This window comes from Aptenodytes forsteri, unplaced genomic scaffold (genome assembly GCF_000699145.1).
Source record: "Aptenodytes forsteri isolate BGI_AS27 unplaced genomic scaffold, ASM69914v1 Scaffold168, whole genome shotgun sequence".
Classification (NCBI taxonomy): Eukaryota; Metazoa; Chordata; class Aves; order Sphenisciformes; family Spheniscidae; genus Aptenodytes; species Aptenodytes forsteri.
Window position 1 is genome coordinate 190,294 of NW_008796047.1, and position 21,701 is coordinate 211,994.

Genomic DNA, 21,701 nt, shown 5'->3' on the forward strand with positions numbered 1-21,701 from the left:
AGATGACAGGTTTTTACAGCTCCAGAGCTAACTATACCACTCGTGGCAGGCACAAAAATTAAGACCCACACCTGGTCACAACACATTTAAATCCTTACGCTGCTGATACTTACATTCCTGCTTAAAGGTGAAGTATTCTGTGAGGTGCCTGCACTCATGGTTCCCTCGAAGGAGGAACAACGTTTTGGGATGATTTATCTTTAAACTCCATAAATACAGCACACACTGCAAGAAAGGGAAGGAGGAGATGGCATGTAATAAAAACCTTTTATAGGGCACTAATCATCCGTAGACTTCACTAAGTGTTTCTGGGAAGACACCCAACAAGCTGCATTCAAAGTGGAACCCTGATAGAAACCCAGCTCCATAATCGGCAGTAGATCTTATCTTGGCCAACTTCACCAGTGGGGGAAAGCCACACTGAGCATTTCTCTATATTAGGCCTGAGTTGGAGAAGTGACAAATGAGATTGCGTTCAACTGAAACCGGCTCTGGGCTGGGTGGGGGCAGCTTTTCCTTCCAGCAGAAACCAAAGCAAAAAGCACCCATTTTCAGAGCAGCAAAGCAAAACCAGCTGCGCAGCGAGATGTGCGCTCCAGATGTCCCACTGCAATCGAAACCAGAGACCATCAAGTGTAACAGACAGCCATCTTGATAGACATTTTATCAAGTATATTAAACATTAGAAAAATTAAACTTGATCTTCCCCACTGAATTCTCCCCCCGCTCTGTTTTTCTGCTTACGCTTACAGTCATGTGAAGTTCAAGTTCAAAACAGGAAAAGCCTCACCAAAAAACAAGCTTAGTAAAGCCTTCTGGCTTTGAAGAGGGCTTTCCACATCCCCTATCTGAGCAGCAACACCTGTAAAAAGATCGTCTTTGATGAGGTGCAGACCAAAGTCAAACTGAAACAATCATTTGCAGCAGGCTCCCAGAAATATTTCATGGTGGCTTTCCAAAGAGGCTACGTGAAGAAGGGAAGGGCTGGAAAGCAAGCGCGCTTACCCTTCTGCGCTATACGTTGTCAAGCTGACAGCTAAATCAGCAGATATCCAGCATGGGGAAATGTTACCACATTTCCCTTGTTGATTTTGAGTGCTGGAAGGACAACCCATAATGACAGCAAGCTTGAAGATCTGGATTAAAGTCTCTAATAAGAGCTTACCCTTTAGGCTGACATGCTACAAAAACGGCACACTTTGAGAACATGAACCATGAAGTCTGTCAACAGTTTTACGCTTAAAAACATTGCTGATCTGGTGCACAGATCTCCGGGAACCAGCTGCTGTGGCATGGAAACAACCTCCAGAACCAAAATAAACCAGTTTCAAGTTAGTTTCCAGTACAGACACCTTAGATATTGTATTTAAGCACTGAACCTGCAAGGTAAGCTATACATTAGTCATTCCAGCTACATGCAGGGATCCCTAAAACCCCAGGGAGCTGTAAAGCACCCGTCTGCATCTAACTCAGAATTCAACCCCACAGAGAAAGACTGGATAGCAAATTCTGAATTTTAAAACTGAACAGAAACAGGGACAGTGGCAGGTAATATAAGCTGTAGTTAAGGCTAGCAAAACTAATGTTTTACTGCATCTGTTAACATGTTCCCAACAAAACCATTTATAATTATTCTGTGATTTAAAGCTTTAACCTCCTGTGTTTGCAACCTAAACGTCACTTTTCTGGGATAGCATGAGAACTGAAAAGTGAAAGTCACTATAAACGAACCAAGCGACTGGCTAAAGACTGGAGAAAGCAACCAGCCCTGGCATCACTGGTTCAAAGCAAAGCAAGGAAGTAGAGACACGCCATCAACAAAGAGGAGGATTTGGGCTGTACAGAAGGTCAGCAACTTGCAGAAGAGATATTTAAAAATATATTTGAAGTGTTTTAAAGTGAAATGGAAGTGAACGGAGTCACTCGGCACCACAATTCTTCCTGGACACACGCAGCAAGCAAACCACAGACGTCAAGAGCAAACGTCTCCAGTATCGCTGCAGTTCCCCGTGGTTTGCAGCTATTTCACAAGGACGTGGGGGGCTGCCAGGTACTAGTGGGGTAACGATGAGTAAAGGACATTCAACAGCCCTCGTGAGCTCCGGAGGAGCTGGAACGAGGGAGTTTTCTGCACTCGCATGCCTCAGATGCTTCCTGGCGTTTTGTACAGATCCCTTTCCCAGACTTTCAAGGCACTGTGCCCAGGAATTGATTACTGCGTGTTTACAATAGCCTAGTAGCAACTCCAGACAATTATGGCTTACTAGGCCTAAATACTCTACTTCTCCCCCTATTCTGCCTATCGGTTTGAAGCCCAAAGCCAAACATTCGCGCCCGTGCCCCCATTTGATTCCCCCCCTTTCACTCACAAGGGGAAAGCTCAGCAGGTCACGGTGGGGGGAACTGCGAGAGGAATTGCTACCCACAACCCAAAGCGACAGCAAGAGGGGCTGCTGCCAAACCTGCCCGCAACAAGCCACACCGTAATCTCTCATACCATTTACAAAACCCGGCATTTACAAGAAAGTTATAAACATCGAGCCTGCCAGCTCTTCCCGGAGCAGGCACAGAAGAAACAGCACGGCAAAACTCCTGCATCCCGGTCCCATGTTTGGCCCACGAATCTACCTTCGCTCGCACCTTACGACATTGACTGGATCTCTTTAATATTACTCTGGATAAAACGGTGCATTCAATCCTGGCAAGATTACCGTACATACAATTCCGTAATTAGGCAACGATCATGTGTCCCATTGTAACTGGATTTGAAAAGCTAGCCTGGCAAAGGTGTATGCCATTATCATGCCATCTTTACCGATAAATCTACTCTTTCCATAGATTCAATTTTTGGTCATAATAATTGTTTCACTTTGTAATTTAATAAAACAATTCTATTCATTGTATTCCGGCAGTTCTGGCTTCACGGACCAGGATGGTCCCTCATTGACTAACATGGGCACAGACCTCTCTTGTGTAAGGGCTAGGAGATGTAACTAAAAGCTTAAAGCACTTTGAAGGAAGCATCTTTCCCACCTGCAGACTGACGAGAGAATCCTTCGTCAGGATGCTGTCTCATCAGCATCTCCAAATGGAGGTGTTCAGCCCCATTTCCGTGCTGCCTGTCACCCTTCCCCACAACGTTTGAGTCCGCGGCCGGTTAGTCTCGCTGTCGCAGGGGGCTTTGTGGCACGGACTGAAAGCAAACGCTTTGCAGAGTCCTCTTCCACTAGACATCAGCCGTCTCAGCTTTCACACGGTTGCTTCCCTTCCCTCTCACCCCACAACTTTTTTCTTTAAAAAAAAAAAAACAAACCCAACCAAACCACGCTTCATGGCCTCATTATACTTACGTCCTCTTCCCTAGACATCAGCCGTCTCAGCTTTCACACGGTTGCTTCCCTTCCCTCTCACCCCACAACTTTTTTTTAAAAAAAAAAACAAAACCAAACCCAACCAAACCACGCTTCATGGCCTTTTTTTGAAAAAAAAAACAAACCCAACCAAACCACGCTTCATGGCCTCATTATACTTACTGGGAATGAACGTTTTTAAATGAGAATTTCCCTAAGCCAGAGGCCCAGAAATAATTTGTTGAAGACATCCAGCTGAGTTGATGAACAGAGGCTTTTGGGGTTTTTAAAGGTTTTGTCTGAGCCACAAACTGCTCCTTTTACCTTGACAACCAAATACTCACAGCAATGGGGAAAGCTTGCAAGGGTTATTTGGGCTGCTAACAAGCAACACAGTTTACCTTAACACCTCCTTGGCCCCCAGTTTTGCATCTTGTTTCCTGATTGCCTGCATCAGGATGCAATTATACAATTACCTCCTATTTCATTCAGTTAAAAGGTCATGATTATCAGCTGCTCTGGGCAGGCACTCGATAATATTCCCCACCCAGTACATGGATGCACAAGCTTGTGCGGTGACTCATGAAAGCCTGATGACACTGGCTCTCTCCACCTTCCCAGCGGTGAAAGCACAGGGAAACCTGGATGCCTTTCCATCACCTGAGCCTCCGGGATACAGCGATCAAAACTCCAAAACCCAAAACGCTCACAGATCAGCAATCTCCACACTTCAGAGTCCAGCTGCTACAGCTTTGCATTTTATAGCAGCCTTTAAAAAAAAAAAAAAAAAAAAAAATGCAGACACCCATTCGGCATTGTTAACTCTTTGCTTGTAGCGATCCTCCCCACCAGCTGCAAACCTCCTGTTGTTTCACTATAGAAACCAGTTTCTGCACACCCAGGTGGGAATCTCTTAAAACACATCGGCTGCACTTTGCAGTAGGTGGAAAGAAGAGGCACACATCAATAGGAACAAGGGAATCAAGCCTTCTAGATTCTGCTTTATCAGTGACATTTGGATCAGCCCCCGCATGTACTAATCAAAGCCCACCCTGATTCGTGAAAGATCAATGCTAGCTCTGTGGGGTAACGGAGCGCTCGGTGGCTTTCCCTCTGCAGACACGGGGGGAAAGGGGAAGGAGGAGAGTCAAGAGCAGCATGAAATAAAAACTTTCTGCTCAGAGCTGACAAAGACCAACTGCCCCAAGGCTCTCGAGCCCGAAAACACCGGGCTGCCTGGCACAGGCCCTCGGTCAGTGTCAGGCCACAACAGATGGTTTACCTATAATTTTCAGGCCTTCCTCCTCCTCAAAAAAAATAACACCTCTGTTCTCCAAGGCGGACTCATCGTCCATCCCCCTGGAATTCCTCCGTACTATCACAGCATAGAGAGACGAGGGCATCGATCCCCAACTCAGGCACTCACTTCTGCAGACCTGGGAGTAAAACCCCCATGTCAGATCAATCGCAGGGTAAGAGCAGAGAGTGGGAGAAGCACTTCACCACCCAGGATCTGTAAAATTCATGTGTAGGCACAGGGTACGACAACTCTCGTTTGAAGGTTTCTTGGTTAATCAAAAAAAAAACCATCCACATCTTATCTCAGAAAAGAGTTGCTCTGCTATAATATAATCTCTTTTCCAGGTAAATACACCTAAACTGCAAACCCAATTTGCGCAAGCCAAGCCATTTAAACAAGCAGTCAGATGCCTGTCCTTCCCCTTCCTCCCCAGGGGTTACGGGGCTCCTCCTGCCAGCACCACCAGAAATCCCAACAGCCACAACCCCACCTTTCGAGCATCCGTCCCCGCTACCCCGGAAACTGCTCGTCGTCACACCTTGGCTCGCTGTCAGTATTTAGCAACACACGAAGCGCAAGGCTGGAAGTAAGCCAGAATGCTGCTAAAGCACAAGCCTTCAGCGGTACCCTCCTAAATCCTCTGCAGAATCCTTCAGAGAAGCACTTGCATTAACCGCCTTCATCGCTGCCCGTGAGAGTTCCTCCCCAAAATTTAACTGAGAAAGATTCCTCCGCAGACCCAACAGCTCAGCTATTCCTGCATCGTGGTATGCACCCTCCCTCTTCAAAAAGAAACCACTTACTCTGTTATTCCAGGCCAGTTTTACCACCTTTCATGCCCCCGTTTCCCCAAATGCCCCCCATTACGTTGCCTCCAACTGGAATAAGCACTCCTTTTCCACCCGGCTCTGCCTCTGCGAAACCAGAAGGCTGCAATCCCTTGGGGTTTGCAGCATTTGCTAACAGCTCTCCCGTACTGCCTGCTCTGTCGCTCCCAGGCCTTCAGTGAGCCAGCAGCAACCACGGGGACCCATCGATTACTTTGCCCTTTAAGACCAACAATTCGCAGTGTTACTCAATACTTGGTCGGTGGCATCCCACAGAGCTGCAAAATCCTAACACGACGCCAGATGTTCGGCCGATGTCTGTAAGGTGACAGCGTTATTGTGACAAGGCAGATTGTCACACGGGCACAGCATGGCTAGATACACAATTAAATGCCTCGGCACTAAGCTCCTGGGTCACAGCGAGATGTACAACAGCCCAGGTGATTTATTGCTCCTTTCTCCTGACCCTGTCTCTGGCACTGCAAGGTTGATGCTTTCAGGGGGACTGTAGGGAAGCAGTGACTCAGTAGTGTAGCGCTTTCTTTTCCCTGCTAAGCTGAATCCTGCAAGTTTTTAAACATTTGCTTCCCACTGCCTGGTAGGATCCTGTTGCCTGCAACATACAATCAACTCTCCCTCTTGTTCCCCTGACTGACAGCTACAAGTGATATTAAAACTCGAGTTCAGAAGCCAGAGTTTAGTCGTTAACCCCACTGCTGCTGTTTAACTCTGTCACTGGGTGAGGATCCAATTCAAAATCATGACATTTGGACATCACTTTTCTGCCAAAAATCATACCGTAAGTGACCTACAACATGTTTTTCCTTGCATGCAAACCTAGACTAGAGCATAAAATCCAGCATGAGAGAGGTCTGTATTTAGTGTTTAGTTCAACAGTCTCGGTTAGTTTAGTACTAGCAGCCCCAGGCTCAACTTTGTCACCTCTATACTGAAGTAGCCTCTGTCCACGTAGTCTCCCAGGAAGAGGTAGCGGGTGTTATTGGGTGATCCTCCAACTTCAAACAACTTCATCAGGTCAAAAAACTGCCCATGAATGTCACCGCACACTAGGGGAGGAAGAGCAGCACAAAAGAGGGACAGAATTACATGCTAAGAAAAGAAAGGTCATGATAGCAACAAGGAGCATAGCATGGCTGTGCTCTGACCCAAGCCACCCCTGCTTTACATCCAGCTTCTGCAAAGATGTACTCGATCTATACCAGCAAAATCCTCTCTTCTGAGCGTTCAGGCAATTTAAAAACCTTGCTGGTGGAAGGAACACAGCAGAAAACCTGCCGCTTTGAGCAGCTCATGTTTCCTAGATGGCCCTTATTTAGGACTCCAGCCACAGAAAGCTCTCTGACCTGTGATCGGAGCCTCCACTTCAATCATTGTCTTCTCGTGCCTAAGGATGGCAGCCCCATCGTTGATGATCTTCAGCGCAGCATCCTCTTCCAGGCGCCCTTCCTTCACCAAGTGGCTCTTCAGGACGTCAAGCCTAGGCTTCCCATCCTCAAACACCTCCTTCAGAGTGAGCCGCTGCGTGGGAGGAAATGGGACAGCTGGAAATGGAAGTGAAGAAGTTAGCAACACGTCTCTTTTCGGGGAGGAAAGAATTACAGTCTTTTCAGCAGGAGGCTTTCGTTCCAAGCCTCAAGATGAGCATACACTCAGAAACATACTTTCACTGAAATTATGCTCTCAGATACTGAAAGAAGAAAAGCTATGCTGCCAGAGCAACTGAATACACCCCTCAGCATGTTTAAAAAACCACCGCATGCAGACTAAATGCCATATGCATCCGCAGAAAACGCGGGCACCAAAGCTGTCTCCTAATTCGGTGGGGACAGTTGTCATCACAATGTTGCACTAAAACAGGACTGCATGCAAATATCAGCAAAAGCAGGAGAAAAACACACCGGTTCCCAGGGACTAGCAATTGAGGCAGGAGGACCAATATGCAAAATTCTCGTTTATGAGGAAACCGCACATACCCGTAAAGCAGAAGCTGCCTTTACCAGGTAACAACCTCGCACCCCTCAGTACGGGCCACTTCAAAAAGCTTAACCCCAAGCTTAGTACTTGGTAAATCTTGATGGAATCCAACGTTTAAGGCAAGTTAAGGCCTCATCTACTTGTAACACGTTCCCTGGTTTTTAAATCTAGACAGAAAAACACCCCATCCAACGCCATTATTATTATTTTCATGCTAGGCAACTGTATTATTTGTGAGAAGGTGATCTCTAGCAGAAAGGAAGCATATGAAACAAAAATAATAGTTACAAGCGAGACCCATCTGACTTCCTCATCTACCTTCTCCTGGGTCTGGCTAATTTAAAAAAGAAAAAGATGGAGAACAAACGACCCCTGCATAATATTTAAATGCTATATAGTGTCTTGATTTAAAATAAATTCCAGGAAGGAGGCCTGGATGTTCGGGAAAAAGAGAAAAACTGGACGTAAAATCCTGTCAAACAGCCCCAAACACGCGGCCCCGCTGCCGGCGGCTCCCGCGCACCACAGAGCAATTTGCATCTTATCGCAGCGATGCAGCGTAAAGATCGTCTCAGGTCCCGGAGTCCATTTCCTTCTCAAAACATCTCGAATAACCAGCATCTCCTCAGTCCTCTGGGTTCAGCCTTTTCAACACCCCCCGGTCACAGCAGGACCAAAACCATTACGACCAAGCCCTGCCGAGGGAGCGATCCTGCAGTATGGATGAGGATGAGATGCTGGGATGGGTTTTGCTTTGGGGTGCTCCCTGGGGCGTTGCGCACTCGTGCTGCACGCCCAGCGGCACGCACAGCCCCAAGAAAAGCCTCTTACCCTGGTGCAGGTACCGCAGGGAGCTGCCGCTCACCCTCCCGGCATTAGGGACACGGCACACCTCTGCAAAAGATCTTGGAGGCACCGCTGTCCGTAAGACTGCAAGCGGCCGGACAGACTGCCTGATCTTTGCTGGGCATCCTCCAGACCACCTCAAAATCTGGAAGGCAAACGGGGCTTTGACAGCCATTTTAATGATTCCGGTGCCAGCCTGCTTCCGAGTAAGCAGTACCTCCAACACACGCCGCGTGTAACGAAACCCACTCACTAGATAATGTACCATCGCTTCCACATCTCCCGCTTCTGATGCGATCATGTCATGTGGTGAAAGACAGATTTGCACTTAACTGTAATCCAGCTAGAGAAGAAAAATATCTGATACGCAAATGAAGTTGATGTCCTTACCCGTCACCCAGTAAAGACATCCCATATGCCAAACTATGTTGAATTTAACAGGCAAAACCACAGCGCTGGCCAAATAATACAGTGACTAACAGTAATGCAACCGATCTCTTTTAAATGCAAATAGAGCAGCTATTTAGCTTGGAAACTCAGGGGGCAGAGAGAAAAAGCAGAGAGGCAGCACAAGAGATTCTTTGCAGCTGAACATCAATTTTCAAATAATGTGAAATGTAGGACAGAGGAGAACAAGAGCGGGTATAATGAAAGGGGAGCCGGTGCCCGCAATAAGGTGGCCCTCTTTCATCGGTCGCTTTGGAAGCTTTGCTCTGCTGGGTACTTGCTAAGTGCCCCGCATGCCTTGAACGGTCCAGGGCACACACAGCGCTTTCTTCACAGAGCCGCCAATTAAAGAGGTTTAAGCAAGACCCCTACTTATGCCAACACAGGTTGGACAACATTTTTTTACTGCGTATATTGCTCGTCTCTACAGCCAAAAGGGAAAAAAAAAGTGACCCCTCTGGTTACCGATGAAAAACTTGACATTTTGCAGAATTTCACATATTTCCCCCCCCCCCGCACACCCAGCTGGATCTGTGTAAGGATGGCAGCATTTGCACTGCGGGAGGAGGCAGAGGGAAGCTGCAGGTCTGACACAAATAGGTTCAGCTGGAACAAGGGAGGCCAAAAGGAGCTGGGTGGAAACGTGGGCACGGGTCTCGGAGCGAGGGGCAAGGGAGGCTTTGGGACTCACTGCCATTAAGTGACTGGAAAACAATTTGTAAGTACTTCTACAAACTGGGCAGTTGTCCTAGCATCTGCCATCTGACTCCAAGGGAAGCGAGAGAGCGCTTGAAGGTCAATGATTTATAAGGAAGAGAACAGAGAAATAGGAACCGTTCAGCTCCATGTTCCCCATCGTCCCAGGCCTTCAAACACGGCCACCGACTCCGGAGCCACCCTAACAAAGTAAAAAGCCCACAGAAGTCGGGGCAGAAAGCTTAATGGAGACGGCATGCGACCACAAGAGCAGTACTGCCCGTCACACAATTCAGAAGAGATCCATGAAAAGCTCCTGGCATGGTCTGCTTTGCCTTTTCTTGGTAGCCCTAGCGAGGGGAGTTATGCAAGATACGCCGATGTGAGCAGCCAAGAACTTTTATGTAAGTTCCCTCGCTGGCTTTGCACGGCTCCACTCCCACAAGGAGCTGGGCACGATAAGGAACCGGCTTCTCCTCTGCTGTGCCTGTCTGCCAGCCAAGCTGCAGCCAGCATGGAGAGCAGGGAGAAAAACCTGCTCCAGAGATGCTAGAGAGACCAGCGCTGTCCCGGGGATGCACACACAGAGCAAAGACCTCACCCTAGGCAAGGGATTACTCCACATCGCCAGTTTTCTACTCGCTGTGCTTCCTGCTAACCCACCCCAAAAAAGATTTCTCCATTCCCCGAGCCGGTCGTGCAGTGCTGGAGCAGACACTCGTGCCGCGGCGCACCCAGAGCTGTCGAGCACTTCAAAAGCTTCGTGGGGGTTGCATGAAAAAATCCTCCACGCACCAGAGAGTCAGGAGAAGCATGCACTGGAGCCCGAGCACAGGCAAAACCGAAACCCAGCGATGCCCGTTTCCCCCACGCAGCAGGGGATGAGGATGAGTACTTAAGTAATTAGTGTTGTCAAAGCAAGTAATCCTGTTAGCCAGCATAACCTGTGTAAGGGCTTCAGTCAACACGGTGCAAGAGGTTATCTGACGCACAAATATCCACTTTTTTTTTTTTTAAAGATCTGAATTTTATCTTTATTATTGCTCAATTCTGTTGGATTGATCAGCACAGCAGGAGGGTGCGGAGGAAGGGGGCTCCTCCTGCCGCCAGCCTGGGCTCACAGACAGCGGGAGCAGCGCCGGCACAGCCGTCAGAGCAAAAGCTGACCTGAAATCTTGCACCCCCAGGGCACTGAGAAGGGTGGAAGAGTCTTGCCCGCTTCCTGCTCCTATCTGCAAAACAGGGAAATAACCCCGTATCTCACAAAAAAATGCTGTGGCTAGTCACAGACTGCCCAAGCAGCGCAAAGATACAGCGTGCCAAACTCATCCTCAGAGCCAGCTCCTTCCGCGCACTGCCCGCAGGCAATGATTAACAAAAATGATGGATAAAATATTCACAACATTGCGAGGAGCAAGTGCTGTGATCTTCGTGCCACCTTCCCTTTGTATACAAAACCATGTGTTGCACCCAGTCTAGTTTAAATAGCGAAATCTTTAGGTCTGGGACTTACAATTTTGCAAGGGCATCAAAACACACTCTGTAGATTGCTCCTGAGAAAAGACTACAGTTCCCACTCTACTAACAGGACATACGCTGCATGCCAAACCACAAACAAAAGGACACAAATGCAAGTGAACTTTGGAGGTGTAAAATGGATTAAAAGGTCAGCTGTGCTTGAGGAAATCCAGTAAAAGTGAGAGGACCGTGGTATCTTTGCTAGACTATGGTGCAAGACACCGTTTACTACAAAATTAACACAGATTTTATTTGCCAGTCCAGGAGCAAGAGGGTATTCGCAGCACTCCGAGAGGACATGGATAGTTACAGATGGGAGAATTTGACAAAAAGCTGCTTCTCTACCACCAACTCTACAAAATCAGAGTGCTCACAGTCCATTCATTTGCCCCTCGGTGCACAAAGACTATATTCCTCCAGGAGAGAAGCCCGTGCTCTATTTTACATTTGTATTTAAGCTATGCCCCTATTAAGCTTCATCACAGCTCTTCCAGCACGGATTGGGTCGGACCACGTAATCTATCGTGCATCTTCGTAAGAGAGCGGTTGAAACGAAGCAAAGATCCTCTCCTCCCAGGACTGGAGGCAGTAGCAGCAGACAGAGCAGAGCTGACCGATCCACACTTCTAGAAAAGAGCCAGTACCATGGAAGAGAAAACAAAGTGATCCTCAAATTATTGTTTATATATCTGAGAGTCCCTTGGATGACTGTACAAAGCAACAAAGCGAGATTCATTACTGAAAAAGGAGCAAGTGCTATTTGCCTGAAGTGGCAGCTACAGCAAAACTCGGTTTGTTCCCTGAGTGGTTGGGTTTCTAATGAAAAGGAGGTGTCCTCTCACCCTGGGGCGCCTGGGGCTTCAAGTCCAAAAAATCATCCAGGACTAAAAATGCTCGATAATAAACTTGAGAGAGATCTCTCTGCAACTCCTGACACCCATCTTGGGAGTGAATCTGAAGGGCACTGAATGCAATAGCTCCCTTTCCCTGCTAGCTCCTCATCAAACGAACGGTATTACAGATAGATAGTCGAACAGATGGTTACAGATGCACTTTGGGGAGCAAAAAAAGTACATTTTGGGCATTCTGAAGCAGTCAGTATAGCTCAGACAAAACTAAGCACAAGTAAAAGCTGTCTTTTCTTATGCTCAGACACATGACGTAAGGTACTAACAGCTTCCAATTACTGCACCCTCTCCACCTGTGCTGGAAGGCATCTGAAATATTTGACTGACGTTCAGCTAAGGGTTTGACGATTGGGGATGACAGATGTCCATCTGCCACAACAGAGATCTGGCCGCCGAGGAAGCCGGACCCGGCTGTCAAAGGTAGAAACGTTCACAGCGAAAAGTCTGCTTTGGAGCCAGCCGTATTCCCTTTGAAAGGCGGAGAGAAAGCTGCCTCCTGGGTTGAGCTGTGCATAGCATGAGCAGCAGGTCAGGGTTCCCCCCCCCCCAATTTCCAAATAGCCCAATGTTATTTTTATCAGACATTCCTATTCGCATTCACACCTAACCTACATTCGTCTATTCAAAGTTGAATCCAGGGCTCAGAGCCAGCAGAGAGACAATAACCTGGAGAAGTTCAGCAACGAAAGGCAACAGCAATGCCATTTTGTGCTTGCAGAAAGCTTAAGTTTCAGGATCGTGCAGAGCTTTCACAGTCATTAACAGGGAACAAACCCTTGAAGGCAAGTGATGGATGCCATCATTACCTACAGCAACGCTCCAGCCAGCCTGCTTCAGTGCTTCTCTATTAGGGGCTCCAGACCAAAAGCAAGGATGGGTTGAACCTCAGCAGCTAGAGTCAAATTCAAACCTGCTGTTAGTCCTAATATTTAGTAGCAACTACCCAATTTTCCATGGAATAATCTTTATTTTCTTGAAATTATGAACCACACAAATTTCTGGTCATAAAATGCCAAGATGTCTTTGCTTTAAGAATCCCTACACTGGTTTGCATGAAATTTTCTCTCCCTTGGGGTGCTTCAGGGCGAGTTTACATGAGAGTCTGCAATAACAGATGTATGCTTGATACCAATTTTTCAAAGCCTGGACCAAGCCCTGACAAACAATCTTGTGTCATTTTTCGGTCTGAAGCAGTGCTGGCACAGGCGCCCTGACCCTGCTGTGTCAGAGAACTACTGCTCTCCAGCTACAGAAGCTATGTGGAAAGAAAGTGATCACGAAGTGGAGCAAATGTATTGCTCCTCCAGCCTCCTACCACCTGAGAAAATAACTAACTTCTCCCCTTGCCACTGGATTGCGCTAACATAAATAACATTAATATCTCAGAAGGGTCAGCAAGTAAAGCAAACACCTTCCTTGCATAAACGCAGCAAGAGCTAGAAAAGATTACTACTGCCATTTCTGTCTGCCCTCCTCCAAACTTTTGCATGTTCTTTCTACTCTTCTGAGGGTAGCAATTTTCCTTTTTCCACGATGAGTAGGAGACCCTGGGTTGCAGAGGCTCCAAGCACGCACAGAATGGAGCAAAAAAAAGAGTTTTATTTCTCAGCCCTGGAAGAGCTGCAGGAGGACCCAGCCCTGCACACAGCTCCTGCGCTGAGCATCAACCAAAACCATCACACGCCCCGTCCCCGTTAACAGAGAGTATTTGGCACACAAGACTTCGGGTATCTTTCTCATCCATTTTGCAAGTGTAAATTCCTACTGAATGGTACCTCCTTCAAATATAGAGGAGCATTAAATGCAGTTCATAACGCCCCAGTTTTATCCGAAACTAGTGAGAGCTTGTGCTGCTGGAGCTCAAGCCAGCCTCCCAGTGTGCAACTGGTCCAGAGAGCTCGCTCTGCTCCTTACCTTGAGCCAGATTCCTTTTTGTAGGTCAACCAGAATATCTCCTCACAATAAACCTAAAAATATCTGTATTGTACACCAAATTCTACCAAGCCGGATGATTTCTTCAACAGGGGAGAGACACAGTCATCACAATACTAGAGTTGAGTGAAACTGAGAAAGACTAATCAACTGAACCATTCCCCTCAGCAAATCTGTCTTTACCTTATCAACTACCTTTCAGTCATTCAAGGAGTAACACCCAAATTTTGAGGCCACGTTGACTCTCGGTTACTAGAATCTGGCACACACAGTCTATGCAGAAGCCAGGTGCATTTAATTCCAAAAAAAGCAAGTGACAGTCCTGTGTAGCAAAATGCAAATACAAACTTAATGTGTGCCAAACGAGCATAACCCAGGCCACGCTTAAAGCTCCCACGGACCCGCAGAAATACTAAATGCAATGCCAAGAGACTAGAAAATCATAAAAGCTACCTAAATCAAAGTCCATCTGTGCATTTTGGAAGCCATACAGCCCCTAAAACCTATAGCTACCTGAACTGTGCTCATGGACTCCTAAAAATTTTAATCGGGATAGAAGGTAATTATCCTTAAACTGTTCTTCTGCTGGCAAAACATCTAGCACCGACAGTACTGTTATCAGACTAGGGAAAAAAAAAAGAGGTGCCTTTGCCAAAGTAAACTGCGGCTACTCAAGGAGGGTTCACCGACAGAGTTGTGTGCCAAGGATTGCCACGGTAGGCAAGCCCAGAGGCAGCTACGATGGCCCCTTGCCGGGCTGCCGACCCACGAGGTGGAGCTGGCACTCTGCTCCCTCTCCACGCTCCTCAAGGAGCCAGGTGAGATTAAAACTGGGAGTATTTAATTAGAACAGAGGCGACTTAAGACTGTCACCGCACATCAGCCACCCAGCTCTCAGCCAGGAGAGCCGCCCGCAAAGCTTTCCCCGCATCAATCGGTTCCTCACGCCGGGGTTCCTGCCCTGCCACCGAAAACGAAGCCGAACCTCGGCCGCAGCCGAGACCCAGATCCACGCTGCAGTGTTAGTCTTGCTCTTGCCAAAGCGCTCTGCGGCTCGGAGACTGTCTCAAAAATGCCCTCGTCGGGCACTGAATTTCCTCAGCCTCCTTGGGAGCAATGCAGACATTAAAATTGTACTTGCTTGCAAGGTCCGTCAAGTTTCCAGCGCCCGCATTGCTATGCGTAGGTCCCTCTCTTAATGACCAGCACTGATGCGGATTTGCCTGGGATTGTCATTGAGACAATCTGTCCAAAGCCAAGTCCTCTGCTGGGGACGCGGGCTCCTTACATCACCGAGTGCCAGCTCACCAGCTACTGTCAAGGAGAGCACATAAGCCCTCAATGCCAGCCTGGAAAAAAAAAAAAATCTCTTTTGAGACCCTCAAGCTCTATAGACTTTCCAGCAGTTAAAAATATACGTATTCCTACGAAATAATCACTCAGCAGCACACCGACCCACAGCAAACCTGGCGTCTTCCTCTCAACAGGTCCATCGGTGGGACGGTCTCTCAGCCGACTCGAGGGGGTCACTGCTAAGCTTGAGTGAAAAAGAAAAAAGGAAAAGAAAAAGGCCGATGTCTACAGCAAACAGCTGCAGCTACTTAAAAAAAAGTGAGCTCACCAAAGGAGACGGGAGGGGATTCCTAGATGTCAGCAGGCAGGGAAATTCACCACCTGTTTCACAAGGTTAGCAAGCTGCCAGCGCGTCCACTAATAGATCATTAATACAAGAACAGCGGGGTCTTTGTGTCAAAGGCAAATCCCCCACCTGCTAGCGAATGTAAATCTGACCCTGCCACCGGCAGCGGCAGGGGAGGAGGGTGCTGGCTCCAGTTTTTAAAGCTACTTTAAGCAGACACAATTTTGCACATTGCGTCCTTCCAAGACCTCGCTCAGGACAACGATGTAGGCAGGAATCCACATGGGAAACCTAAACTAAATAACACCCAGAAACACTCAGGCTGGTGCCCAAGCACCGTGGTGGAAGCACGCAGAGCCCAGCCTGCAGGCCCTTGGAGAAGTGACTGTTTCATCAAGTCCAGCAAAAGGCGGTCACATCATGGATAAATGAGCATTTGAGCCACTTGCAATCCCCACCGCAGCAAAAAAAGACCAATTCACACACAATAGAGGCCTCAGTTTCTCTTCCCTTCCCATCTCACGCCTTAATGCTTCAACCCAGCTGCATTCGCACTGGATCAAAACAGCGCTGGTTAGAACATTTCTTGCAATGCGCTTACTCCAATGTTTGACATTTATGCCCACATATCACCTTATAACCACACAGAGGTGCAGACGGTCTGAAGGGAGCTGGAAACTAATTAAAATCTTCCCAGCGGTCACACTGGAGATCAGCCAGAGCAGCTTTCTTGCAAACCAAAGAGTAAGTAGCCCAATAAATGGGCTAAATAAGTTCTAGCAATGCTTTCAGAGCAGCTTCACAGACCCTCATGTGCCAGGGACCGAGCTCGATGACAGGAGCCCCCAGTTATCGCTGAAACAGCAAAACCAGTTCTCTGCACCGCTGTTCAGGGTCTTCCTCCGGGAAACCTTTGCAATATATATCTGACACATCACCTTTGGGATAATATTCTCACTGCTGTTTGAGAAGCCATTTTACCACGTTCGCTACACCTCAGCAACTGATAAAAGGGAATATTTTCTAGAGCAGGCTAGGGAACCGAAGACTCTTACTGGGATCGCTGTTGACACCACTTCTCCCTGTTTTCCTGAAGTTCACCCTGAACCACTTGTCTTACACAGGGGAGGAGATCCTTGCACGCTCTCACCAGATCCGTCTCGGAGCAGGGAAAGTGCTTTAAACTCACGTCTTACAGCCACCACCATTGCAAAGGTATTCACTAAAAGGGGGGGAAGCACTCAGAAGCCAGGAGGATTGATGAAGACTTCTGGAGAGATAAACCCCACAAGCCCTCTCACGGTGGCGTACCCAGGCTCCCAGCTGGAGGAGGTCGCGTTACTCAACACGCTCACAGCCACCTCTGCTCCTAATGGAAACACAGCGAGATCCTGTTAAGGCTTCACAGCTGGAGATGCTGCAGCTAGAGACAGCAGCGAGGTTTTCCTTCGGAGGCTGGAGGGCTGAAGTCAGAGTGCAGCCCAGATAGCCTGACACTCCTCCTCCCTGCCAGCGAAATCTTTAAAAGCTGCACTGAGATTTCTTTTTCCTACCGCTTTTGAGCGCCCTCTGCACACAGGAGCACCCACCCTTCATCCTCCATCTCACCTGTGGTCCATGCCGTCCTAACCAGAGATGCTCCGGGTGCAGAGTTGCTCCCCATCCCTCCCTCTGCCCCTACACCAAGCTCCCTGCCCTGAAGGGTTTTCCCAGTACACTTGACCCGGCTCTCAAGTGTCATCAGCATATGCTTCTTCAGCACCGTGAGCCTGACAGACTGGCCTCCAAGAGCCGTTCAGAGCCAAGTCTTGCATTATAGGATAATGCTGATGCCTTTATGTAGCCTGTTTCCTCGCTCCTGCTGCTTAATGGTGTCTAATTCCATTACCATCCAAGACATTAACGCACTGTACGTCTAGTAAACACACCCGCCATCCCAACGCAATCTGCAGAGGAGCGCAAGGGATCGAACAGGGAACACCTGGAAAACCAGCCAAGCTGGGAAGGATCCCGGACAAATATAGGTCTCCAAGGAGTATCTTTAGATTAGCAGGCGGCTCTGCCCCCACCAAGACCCCAGGATTTACCTAAATAGCTCCCTTCATCACAAGCAGCCCAGCGTTCATTGCTATTTTAAGCCAGCACCCTGCCCTACTTCCTAAGGAACAGCCTGCTTTCTCCTACCCATGCAACCAAATGAGCACCAAAACCACTTCAGCTAGAGGAGACAAATTCCTCTTAACTCTGCCTTCTTTTATTAAACGAAAAATACTATTTCGGCACCGTACCTAGCTAATACGGGGCTCATTTGTTCTAATTGCTACAGAATGGGCCCTCCAAGCAGCCAGCACAGCCTTGAACGGGGGGAATGGGATTAACCTTTCACAGGCTGATATCCAGATAGCAGGGAAACAGAAAAAACATATTAAACGCGGGGGGGCTCCAGAGGGGCACGACCTTCCCTCCTCTCCGTCCCACCTCCAGCGCCCATCTGAAGCATCTGGTGTTATTCTTGCAGGAAATGAATAAAAAGACAGCCCAATCTGCTTTCCCTGACACCTTATCGCAGTTTTCTAAACAGGCTTTAGTACCCAAGGCTAGTGTTGAGGTTTAGGTTTTGCCACCAGCAGTGGCATTTCTGTTAATTAGCTTGGCAGCAGAACATCTCTGCTATAGGCTATAAAGAAACCTGGCTCTGGGAAGCTTCACACACAAAAAAAGGGTGCCACTGGCTCTGTTTGGGGCAGACGAGGGCTACATGAAGCATGTTAGAGCTAAACAGCTTGCATTACCCTAAGATGTTTGCAGAAGTGCCGCTTAGCACTGCATTTGACTTCCGATTCATTTTTGGATGAAGTGCCACGTGATCTGGCAAAATCAGCACCAATTCTGCAACACCCAGTCTCAGCGCAGCCAGAAACCTGCCCCTTTTCTTAGCACATCCCATTTACAAATAACGAAGCATCTTTCCTGCAAGAAAGACCCCCAAAATACCAGATTCCCAAGTAATTCAGAGCGACCCTGCAGGGTTCATGCTTTAAGGGCTATCTACAGACCTTCTTGAGCTCTGTCCAGACAAGTTGCTGCACTATGACACAACTTGCTTTTTAGAGATCCCACCGCTGCATCTTGACTCAGATGGTATTTGCACTTTTCCTCTGGCACGCCCGAGGTCTGAGAGCATGCACCTTGGCCTTCATCTCCATTTTTAGCCATTTTCGCAGCTCTTTTTTCCCCCTCAAGTATTCCTTAGTAGCTACAAAATGGCAACACTAAGCAAGACAAACCAATTAAAGCATTACAGAAGACAAACATGAAACGAACAGCAATCACAGTGATGGTACTACATATTTCTTCTTTTCAACAACCACAATTTCCCTTGTATTTAAGATTTGCCTGAGCCTTCCCTTGCTTTGCATGCAATTACAAAGCTACTTTGACTTTTGTATTGGTGTGTGCTCTGTTATAAATACTCTCTACATCTCCCAACCTACCGCAACTGGAGAAAGCCCAATGCTCAACCATCCAACTGCATTTCAAGAGCAGTAGTTTGTATTAAAAACAAGGTAGGAAGAAAGCTACACATTTTTCATAAACTGAAAGCATCTTCAGCCAGCAAGATGAACTAGCACATCCTCTGAACCCTATCCACTTGGCAGCAGCACGGGGGAAGCTCTCCAAAGCCTCTGAAGATGGCATCTATTGATCTGACACCGGTTTTTTGGCTCCCCAGAGGCATGGCTTCTGTTGAAGGCACCGGGAGCCTCGCTGAACAAATCCCGTGGGATTGAACTCCATGCCTCTAGCAGCATCTCCGCCACGCTACAAAGGCACACGCTCGCTGTGCGGAGAAGGGGAGCAGCTCGTCAGGTGTTTTCTGTTCGAGCGTGACTTCACCCGAGCTGAACACGCACGTGGTATGAGATATTGCTGGGGCAAGCGTGCTCAGATTGCCCCGCCGTTCCTTCACTCCCAGAAACCTTAATTAGGTATTAATCTACATCATCTACATCATCATGTAGATGATCTACAACATATCTGGGAGGTTCACACCACGAACCAGACAGCTGATAGGCAAGAGCATCATGTCAGGGGTCTTACACCACCACCACACACACTTTAAATGTCTTCCAGCCAGGAAAAAACAAACCAGATATGGAGAAAGGTGCCTGAAAAAGCCCAAGGGCTTATGAAAGGACAGCGAAGCACAAACTTGGAAAACCCACTCGTTTACACGACACCTTTAGCTAGGTAGTCTCAGCACCGGTCCCAGCTTTACCACCCCCACACAATTCCTCGATGTCAACCCACTGACGATGGCTCAAGTCTGCCCATCTACAGAAAAGCAGAAACCCAACAGTACTTCATAAAACATAGCACGGGCACTATTGAACAGCACGTGGATTCGGCACATCACACTGACTACCGACAAACACACAACAGCTGCCAAAAAGAGGGCACCAGATCCCAGCTGCTGCTCGTTCACCAGCTTTGTAATGGTGCGACACTTTACTGATACACACATCCAGAAAATCGCTCTGGATTATTTGCTCTGGCTCAGCCAAGCGTCCAAATACCAATACCCTGGGTTTTTTAAAGAATTTTTCACGGATGCAACTGCAAACACAGCAAGCTGGGTATGTGTCCACCGTTCAGCCATGCTCGCGTGTCGTTGGAAAGGATCCTCGCAGCACACAGCTATGCTTACCGCCGCCATTGCTTCCCAGAGGACGTCACACCTTGCAGGCGTGATTCCCTGGAGGTGGAACGAAGCAGGATCACTTCTGTGCAACGAAAAGCTCCGCGGGTTTGTATTCAGGGAGCGCGGGGTGGGGGAAGGCACCCACCATGCCCGAGTCCTGACCTCGAGCATCCAACCTACGTGCTTCAGGGGCACCGCAGCAGCCCAAACCATCACGCTCGCCTGCCTGCAAAACCTGTATTTCATAGGTTGTGGATCCATCAGTTAATTCGAGCCTATCTTTGGGCTAACGCAGATAACCGGACCTAGCTAATCACTCAGATTTCCAGCATAACCACCCCAAGTGCTCTCATGAGAGCACCAAGTTTGAACATTAATGATCTCAGTTCACGTCAGCCATCGGTTTGCTGCTAGAACTGGGCTACTAAAAAGCAATTCTTGACGTACCCCAAAATTAGAGATTTTAATAATGAACATGAAGTTACCTGAGTACAAGTTTAAGCACAAAACTGAGGCAAACGGAAACACTGTATTTCTCCTGACTAAACATAATTATAGTTAACACTTCTGCAGGGCTCTAGAGATGTAAATATATAGGTTAAACATAGTTAAAATTCTACATCCTACTTAATTGTAGGCATTTCCAATTGAACGAAATTAGCTTTTATCTTCAGGTTTAAATTATTAATAACCACGAACAATGTCACCACCTTTAAACAATAATCACAGCCAAGGAAGAAGCTATTCCTCCCCAGATTTCTAGAGGCACTCGAATCAGTGTCCCAAGCGTACCTGGGGGAAATCAAACGCTCTCCTTGACAAGTTCCCACGGCTCTCGGAGCATTAGTGCGCGGAGCGAGCAGGCTCCAGCCAACGCCACGAGCCTCCACCCCACCTGGCTACGGACTAATTACCAAAATTACCAGGGGCCATCTGGATGCGGCAGGGTTACCGAGCCCCTGAGCAGCGTCGGCAGGATTGCTGATAGGGTTTCCCGGGATCTGGAAGCCCAAGCAGCAGGGACAGCGTGTCAGTACAGACGACTCAGCTGAATCATAATGGCTGCATTGACATTACCTTCCCCGAACAAGGCCAACCTAAACACACGCAGCTGCCTGGGATTTAGCAGGAGATTTACGGTTCGCACCGGCCACTCGGGCTGCCTGCAGACCTACAAATCACCAAGCCACATGCACAGCTCTGGGGAAGACCCCGGGTCCCCTAAATCCACGAGCCCGCCAGCCTTATTTCGAGCGGCATGCTGAAAGCAACCCATGAAAAACACCCGCTGGCAGCGCAGAGCTAACCAAGCCCGAGGGGCCTCAAAGTCCAGGCTGCCACCCTAGTCCACTTTCCCTTCATTTGAGGCCACGGTTATTAACATCTAAACATGTGATCGGACACATGACAGGCTAAAAAAATCACTTGGACCCATCCAGAGGAGAAGGTAGAGATGGCAGCGTGCATCTCTCTGGCGGGCACACCTCCGTACCCGTATATTATAACTATTCCTGGGAAGCCGCTCCTTTCATCAGCCGGCT

At 48.1% G+C, this 21,701-nt stretch overlaps 1 protein-coding gene across 3 annotated transcripts in view; it reads right to left on the reverse strand.

Moving 5' to 3' along the window:
• Window positions 1-21,487, reverse strand: part of PPP3CC (protein phosphatase 3 catalytic subunit gamma) — a 37,470-nt gene extending 15,983 nt beyond the window's left edge. Inside the window, exons 1-5 of one of the 3 annotated variants that reach the window (XM_009286164.2) lie at window positions 19,770-19,775; window positions 12,172-12,174; window positions 6,842-7,039; window positions 6,420-6,544; window positions 114-225 (exon numbers count right to left, since the gene is read on the reverse strand). In XM_009286164.2, coding sequence (XP_009284439.1) covers window positions 114-225; window positions 6,420-6,544; window positions 6,842-6,869 — 265 coding nt within the window. In that variant the 5' untranslated portion in view covers window positions 6,870-7,039; window positions 12,172-12,174; window positions 19,770-19,775. Of the gene's footprint in view, window positions 1-113; window positions 226-6,419; window positions 6,545-6,841; window positions 7,040-12,171; window positions 12,175-15,278; window positions 15,317-19,769; window positions 19,776-21,467 lie in introns of those variants that run through there. The other 2 variants (XM_009286163.2, XM_009286162.2) reach the window with 2 other exon arrangements.
• Between the last annotated feature and the right edge of the window lie 214 nt (window positions 21,488-21,701).